The sequence below is a fragment of the Henckelia pumila genome, chromosome 4 (genome assembly GCF_033568475.1).
Source record: "Henckelia pumila isolate YLH828 chromosome 4, ASM3356847v2, whole genome shotgun sequence".
Classification (NCBI taxonomy): Eukaryota; Viridiplantae; Streptophyta; class Magnoliopsida; order Lamiales; family Gesneriaceae; genus Henckelia; species Henckelia pumila.
In genome coordinates this window covers 129,150,332-129,158,433 of record NC_133123.1, presented here as the reverse complement: position 1 = coordinate 129,158,433, position 8,102 = coordinate 129,150,332, and the positions used below count along the sequence as shown (strand labels likewise).

The window sequence follows — 8,102 nt, the reverse complement described above, 5'->3', positions numbered from 1 at the left end:
CATCAGAGTGGCTCCGCCGAAAAACCTTCCGGCGCCCCACTAACGTGCTTTCATTCCTTTCCCTTGTGTGCAGATCATCCTGATCCCAGAGGGACAAATCATATTTTACACCTATTAGCCCGGCCATCACGTCAGGCCCATTTAACTACCCTGACAACCCGGGACCCGGTTTGATAAACCATCATCATTGGCGCCGTCTGTGGGAAGCTTGTTCTATAGACGTAGATATGGCTTCTCATGAGCAAACATCACCTGGAGACCACCAGCAAGGCCGGAACATTACCATTCCTGTGGAGCAGTTCGAATCATATGTTCAGGATATGATACGGAAGTCGTTGATAGCTGCAAAGCAACCACAATCAAAGGACATAACAGTGAAGGAAGAAAGGAACCGGGGTAATCCAAACCCTAATGCTCAAGTTAGAGAAGGAGAAGAAGAAGAAAGCTCTTGGATGCACTCAATACAGCCTTCCATGGCGGATGAGTTGCATGAACTTAGGAGGAAAGTACAGAAGTTGGAAGAAGGGGGTTCCAAAATGGCTTGTCCTATCAAGATTCCGGGTTGCCCTTTTTCGCAGGAGGTGATAGAGGAACCCTTGCCATTAAATTACAAGTCGGCAAAAATCCGGGAGTATGATGGGAGCACGGACCCAGAGGAGCACCTGGCTCGGTTTGAGAATGTAGCTATGTTACATTTCTATGGGGATAAGATCAAGTGCAAAGTCTTCTTAACCACTTTAGTAGATTCTGCCCAAAGATGATTTGAGAAGTTGGAGCCCCAAAGTGTTGGATCCTTTGCAGAATTCAAGCAAGTGTTTTTGCAGCACTTCGGCAGTAGCAAGAGGTATAGGAAACCTGCCTATAGCCTATTTGAAGCAAAACAGTCAGGAGAGGGGTCTCTACGAACCTATATCAAAAGGTTCAACAAGATCACTTTGGAGGTCCCGACCTGTGCCCAGGAGACCAAGATCACGGCCTTCACTCAAGGTCTTCGGGAAGGGGAATTTTTCAAATCACTAGTGAAGAAAGCACCCCGGACTTTCGAAGATTTGCTAGCTCGGGCTGAAAAATACATTAACATGGAGGAAACTCAGAGGCAGAAGAAGGAGGTAACCCGGCGGGAGGGAGGCCGGGAACAAGGAAGAAGTAGAGAAAGCCATGATTCCATGGGGCGGTTATCCCGGTATGCTCCGCACCGAGGGACCCGAGATAGGGCTGTTCACGTGTGCGAAGAAGGAGTTGCGACCCAGACCCCTGTTTCTAGGGAGAAGTTCTGGAAGTACTGTGCGCTTCATCAGGAGTGCACTCATGACACCAGTGAATGCCGAACTCTGCAGCAGAGACATCAACTACCTTATGTTAGAGATGGTAAGCCGGTTCCGAAAAAGCCCCGAAGCGTGCCTTGGCTTCGGGGGTCACAGACACTGGTTCCTCCCCGGGATGTCACCAGCTCTTGGGAAAAAGGGAAACAAGAAATGGATCATGCAAAAAAGGACAAGACATCAGGAGATGGGCAAGCCAAAGGTATCATTAACATGATATCGGGAGGATCTACTGACAGAAATTCGAACCGGGCTAGGAAGGCCTGGAGTCGGAGGGAAAGTTTAGGGGTGGAGGAAGGGCGACAGGGTTCAGGGCCAATCATCACATTCGGACCCCAAGACCTGGAAGGAGTAAACTTACCACATAATGATGTCTTGCTTATACAAGCTCGGATCGCCAATTATGATGTTCGAAGGGTGTTTGTTGACTCGGGAAGCTCAGTAAACGTCCTTTTTCAAGAAGCATTCGAGTAGATGGATCTGCATGGATATGAGTTGAGCCCGATAAAAACTGCCTTATATGGTTTTGCAGGGCATACCGTTCAACCCCAAGGGGAAATGTTGCTGCCCATAACCTTAGGGTCAGGAGATGAGAAGAGGACGGTCATGACAAGATTCACATTAGTAGAAGCACCCTCTTCTTATAATGTCATCTTGGGGAGGCCGGCTATGAATTCTTTCAAAGCCGTGGCCTCAGCTTACCATCAAAAGATCAAATTTCTAGTGGGAGATAAGGTCGGAGAAGTCCGAGGAGATCAACCTTCTTCCCGAAAATGCTATGCCGAGACAGTGAAGGTAGATTACAAGAGGGCAAGACAGAGTGGGAAGGAAGGAGCCCAGAGGGGAAGAGAAGTCTGTTCTGTGGATGAGTCTAAAGGTGAGTATGAAGAGGTGGAGCTGGAGCTCGGGCAAACAGGGAAGTCTGTTAAAATAGCCCGGGACTTAGAAGAAAGGTTGGCTGAAACATTGAAAGGTTGCCTCATTCAGAATAAGGATGTGTTCGCCTGGGCTCAGGGCGATTTGATAGGAGTTTCATCTCATGTTGGAGAGCACAAACTCAACATCATCTCTGGATCCCGGCCTGTATTACAAAAGAAGAGGCATTTCGGGGCTGAGAAGGATAAAGTGATAGCGGAGCAGGTTCAAGAGCTACTGCGGGCCGGACACATCAAATAAGTACAATTTACTACTTGGTTGTCCAACGTAGTGCTGGTACCAAAAGCTACCGGGAAGTGGCGGATGTATGTGGATTTCCGGGATTTAAATAAAGCCTGCCCCAAGGATTGTTATCCTTTACCCCGGATTGACCAATTGGTGGATTCCACATCCGGGTGTGAATTGCTGAGCTTCATGGATGCATACCAGGGCTACCATCAAATTCCTTTAGCCCTGGAAGATCAAGACAAAGTCAGTTTTATCACCTCGGGAGGTACTTTCTGTTACGTGGTTATGCCATTTGGTCTAAAAAATGCAGGGGCTACGTATCAGCGGATGATGGACAGAGTGTTCCGGGAACAGGTGGGTCGAAACGTGGAGGTATATGTGGATGATATATTGGTGAAGTCCAGGACCCGGGATTGTTTTATACCCGACCCGAAGGAAACTTTTGCCACAGTTCGGCGGTATGGGATCAAGTTGAATCCGGCCAAGTGTATGTTTGGGGTGAAAAGTGGCAAGTTTCTGGGGTTCATGGTAACTGAACGTGGGATAGAAGTCAACCCAAAAAAAGTAAAGATGTTGCGGGAAATGCCTTCGCCAACATCTATCAAGGAGGTACAGCGATTGATCGGCCGGATTACAGCCCTGGCTCGGTTTATATCTCGGTCAGCTCACCGCAGCTATCATTTTTTCCAAGTGTTGCGTAAAGCCCAGAGGTTTGGCTGGACTGAGCAGTGCGAGCAGGCCTTTCAGGAGTTGAAGGAGCATCTGGCTAGCTTGCCTATCTTGGTTAAGCCAGATCCAGGGGAAAGATTGTGGATATATCTGTCTACTACTGTGAAGGCGGTCAGCACTGTTTTAATAAAAGAGGAAAAGGGAGATCAGAGGCCTGTGTACTACGTCAGTCATGCTTTGAAGGGGGCGGAAGTTAGATATACGGAGATTGAGAAGATAGCCCTGGCTCTGGTAATAACAGCCCGGAAATTGAGACCTTATTTCTTGTCTCACCCGGTAACTGTTTTTACTAATAGCCTCCTAGGGCGAATCATGACTCATCCGGATGCCTCGGGGAGGCTCGTAAAATGGTCGGTGGAGTTGGGAGAATATGACATTGAATACCAGCCGCGTAAAGCCATCAAAGCCTAGGCTTTATCCGATTTTTTGACAGAGGTGGCCACTTTTGGCCAAGAGGAAGTATGGAGGGTTTTTGTAGATGGAGCCAGTGGTGTTGAAGGAAGTGGTGTAGGGGTCATCCTGATCTCACCTACCTAGGAGAAAATCGAGATAGCCGTAAAGCTGGATTTCCAGGCCTCCAACAACGAAGCTGAATATGAGGCTGTGATAGCTGGGATGCAACGGGCTCGGGAAGTCGGGGTAAGTCATATTATAATATATTCTGACTCACAGTTGGTTGTTCAGCAAGTAAAGAAGACCTTCTGTACCCGAGAGGAGAAATTGATAAAATATTGTAAGATAATTGAAGAACTCGAGGCCAGTTTCACTACTTGGAGTATAGAGCAGATACCCCGGGAAGAAAATATGGAAGCAGACGCCTTGGCTAAAAGAGCGGTCACTGGGGAAAATGATGGTAAAAAATCCCTGGTACAGAGGGAAATGGTGGCTGCCATAGAAGCCCAGGAGCCGGTCCTCCGAGAAGATACATAGATGGCCCCGATGGTCAAGTACCTTACCCATGGGGATCTCTCGGAAGACAGAGGACAAGCCCGGGTCATACAAAGACAGGTAGCCAGATTTGCTATTTTAGGAGGAAGGCTTTATAGGCGTTCCTATCAGGGCCCTTTGCTCAAATGCTTGGGGGAAGTGGAAATAGAATATGTCTTACGGGAAGTGCACGAGGGATGTTGTGGAAACCATGGAGGGTCTATGAGTCTGGTCCGAAGGGTATTGTTGTCCGAATACTGGTGGCCCACTTTGCAGGCTGATGCATCTAAAATTGCCCGGTCTTGTGAAGGATGTCAGAGGTTCGGCAATATACAGCATAGCCCGACAAGTAGCTTGAATCCCGTATGGGGATCGTGCCCCTTTGACCAATGGGGTCTGGACATAGTAGGACCTTTTCCACAAGCCCGAGCACAGAAGAAATTCTTGCTGGTAGCCGTTGGTTATTTTTCCAAGTGGGTGGAGGCAGAGCCTTTGGAAAAAATAACAGAAGCCGAAGTGATGAAGTTTTTGTGGAAGAACATAGTGTGCCGGTTTGGGCTCCCAAGGAAGTTGGTTTCGGATAATGGTAGGCAGTTTCAGGGGCAGAAGTTGGCAGATTGGTGTGCCGAGATGAACATTAAGCAGGCCTTTACCTCGGTCGCCTATCCTCAAAGTAATGGTCAAACAGAAGTGACCAACCGTACTATTGTTCGATCTTTACAGGCTCGGTTGCATGGAATGGGGAAAGACTGGGTTGAGGAGATCCCAAGTGTGTTGTGGGCCTATCGAACCACTCCTCATACTGCTACACAGGAATCACCTTTTAGCCTGGTATATGGTTTGGAGGCTATTCTGCCAGTAGAGATTGGACAACCTTCAGCTCGGATTAGGGCATATGAGGATACGGAAGAAGGAGCCCGGGCACAAGAATTGGATCTCATTGAAGAGCGAAGGGAGAAAGCAGCTCGCAGAATGGAGGCCTATAGAGCTCGGGTGATGAGAGCCTATAATCGAAAAGTCAAACCTCTGGAATTACAGGAAGGAGAGTTGGTATTGAAGAGAGTTAATCCAGCAGGGGAAGTGGGGAAGCTAGATGCCCGATGGAAGGGGCCATACAAGCTTATCAGAAAGGTCGGTGCTAATACTTGGTACCTACAGGATAGTCAGGGACGCCCCCTCAAACGACCATGGAATGCTTTACATTTGAAGAAATATTTTATGTAGTGTTTTATATTCGATGTTTATTAATGAAGGAGTTTATTCATTAAAGAAGGTTTTCTATTATCTAAGTCCGGGAGGTTCCAGGCCCCGGCACCCATCTTAAGCCCAAGGCATATATAAGCCCTTGGCATTATATAAGCCCGGGAGGTTCTAGGCCCCGGAACCCATCTTAAGCCCAAGGCATATATAAGCCCTTGGCATTATATAAGCCCGGGAGGTTCCAGGCCCCGGCACCCATCTTAAGCCCAAGGCATATATAAGCCCTTGGCATTATATAAGCCCGGGAGGTTCCAGGCCCCGGCACCCATCTTAAGCCCAAGTAATATATAAGCCCTTGGCATTATATAAGTCCGGGAGGTTCCAGGCCCCGGCACCCATCTTAAGCCCAAGGCATATATAAGCCCTTGGCATTATATAAGCCCGGGAGGTTCCAGGCCCCGGCACCCATCTTAAGCCCAAGGCATATAAAAGCCCTTGGCATTATATAAGCCCGGGAGGTTCCAGGACCCGGCACCCATCTTAAGCCCAAGGCATATATAAGCCCTTGGCATTATATAAGCCCGGGAGGTTCCAGGCCCCGACACCCATCTTAAGCCCAAGGCATATATAAGCCCTTGACATTATATAAGCCCGGAAGGTTCCAGGCCCCGGCACCCATCTTAAGCCCAAGGAATATATAAGCCCTTGGCATTATATAAGCCCGGGAGGTTCCAGGCCCCGGCACCCATCTTAAGCCCAAGGCATATATAAGCCCTTGGCATTATATAAGCCCGGGAGGTTCCAGGCCCCGGCACCCATCTTAAGCCCAAGACATATATAAGCCCTTGACATTATATAAGCCCGGGAGGTTCCAGGCCCCGGCACCCATCTTAAGCCCATGGCATATATAAGACCTTGACATTATATAAGCCCGGGAGGTTCCAGGCCCCGGCACCCATCTTAAGCCCAAGGCATATATAAGCCCTTGACATTATATAAGCCCGGGAGGTTCCAGGCCCCGACACCCATTTTTAGCCCAAGGCATATATAAGCCTGGGAGGTTCCAGGTCCTGGAACCCAGTGGAACCCAAAGAAAGATAAGCTTTGTTCTGTTATGGCGGGGAAGGATTCAAATATTCAATACATCACACAATGAAGAAGTTGTGAATAACATTGATAATAAAGCGATTACAGAAGGTGGGGCTTCCACGGCCCAATTACAAATATAATAATGATTCAAATTGCAGGGTTATTATAGGGGCCGCCATCTTCAGTTGTCTGAGTTCCTTCAGTAGGAGCAGCCTTCAGACCTTCAGCTCCTTTGGCACCAGGGAGGGAGTCAATGGCCTTGTCCAAATCTGGAAAATCTTTCTTGTCAGAGGACCATAGGCCGACTTCCTCGAACTGATCTCGGCATTTGTAAAAGCCGACTTGGAAGAAGGTGTACGACTTGTCCACCACTGCTTCTTGAAACTCAGCAGAAGATAGGAAAGACGCTTTAAGCTCTTCTTCTGATTTCAGGCGGGTTTCCAGAGCCGTTACTGCTTTTTCAGCTTTATCCTTGGCAATGGCCGCCTCAGTCTGAGCCTCTGCAGCTCGGTTCTCAGCCGCCCTCAACTCAGACGTGGTAGTGGTTAGGGCATCTCGAGCTTGCCCCAGATCTGCTTCAAGACGAGCATGATCTAGTTGAGCAGATTGAAGAGCCTGCACAGTCGTCTCCAAGGCTGAGCGGAGGCTGGATGCTACTTGGTCATGGGTCTGCTTCGTCGCCACCAAATCTTGTTCCAGTTTTTTATTTAGCTCAGCAGTAGCCCGGGACCTCTCCGCCTCCACATGCGCCCGGTCTGTCTCGATCCTACCAAAACGGGTCGCATCTTCATAGCTGTCCACCAGCATGTGCAGCCCCTGAAAACATGGGTATTAGAAAGGTAAGGTGAAACATCATTCAATCTACGTCTAATAAACTTACAAATATAATCCGGTTTGGGCCCTCGAAGTATTTGACATTCGGGCCCTGATGATAGAGATGAAGCTGCTCTGCATAGGTTAGAAGATCCTTCAGCATCCGTACTCCTCGACCAGAAGCCCCAGCTTGGAATATGTTTTCTTTGGCACCCAAGGGACTAGAGCCCTGTGCAGCTTGGTAAAAGGGCGCCAAGGGCTGAAAGGAGGGAGAAAGGGGAGCCCCCTCTTTAGGATCGCTTAGAATGACAGTCTCTGGCTCCCCCATAGCTTTTTTTTTACGGATCATGTGGGAGGAGGGTTCGGCAATAGGGGAGGTAGGCTCGTCACCTAGCCTGGTTTCCAAAGAAGGAATCGTGGACGGCATGGCTGCAGCAGGGGAACGACAGGCCCGGGACCAGTTAAGGAGGCTGGATGCTTTTGGGCCTGAATCCTGTGAGCCCGGCGTTCTTCACCAAGTTGGAGGACCCTTGCTTTCCTGGCCGCCTCCACAACCCTGGCTTCTTCTTTTCTCTGAGCAGCTGCCTTCTCAGCTGCCCGTTTTTTGGCAAAGGCCTGCTTCATTAGTCGAGATTTTTTCTTTTTCTTGGTGGCTGGTTCTGCTGCACAAAAAGAATTGGTATATTAGAAACTGTATGGAAGAGAAGCAAGTACATAATAGCAGTAAAACATACCAGAGGTTGGGGCCGGGTCATCATACTCATCAATAATCCGGTCTACCGGATCAACTACCCGGGCACCCAGCCCATAATCATTCAAGCTTTTTTCTTCCAGAAGAGGGGCCGAAGGAAATTTTTT

General features: G+C 48.8%; 2 protein-coding genes across 2 annotated transcripts; both read left to right on the top strand.

Annotated features, from left to right (window-relative positions):
- The first annotated feature begins 227 nt into the window (after positions 1-227).
- LOC140861735 (uncharacterized) lies at positions 228-1,796 on the top strand. Its single transcript, XM_073264754.1, has 2 exons — positions 228-722; positions 825-1,796. Exons 1-2 carry the CDS (start codon positions 228-230, stop codon positions 1,794-1,796), a joined length of 1,467 nt encoding a protein of 488 aa, XP_073120855.1.
- Positions 1,797-2,498, top strand: LOC140861733 (uncharacterized). Its single transcript, XM_073264752.1, has one exon. The coding sequence runs from the start codon at positions 1,797-1,799 to the stop codon at positions 2,496-2,498; it is 702 nt and encodes a 233-aa protein (XP_073120853.1).
- The last annotated feature ends 5,604 nt before the right edge of the window (positions 2,499-8,102 follow it).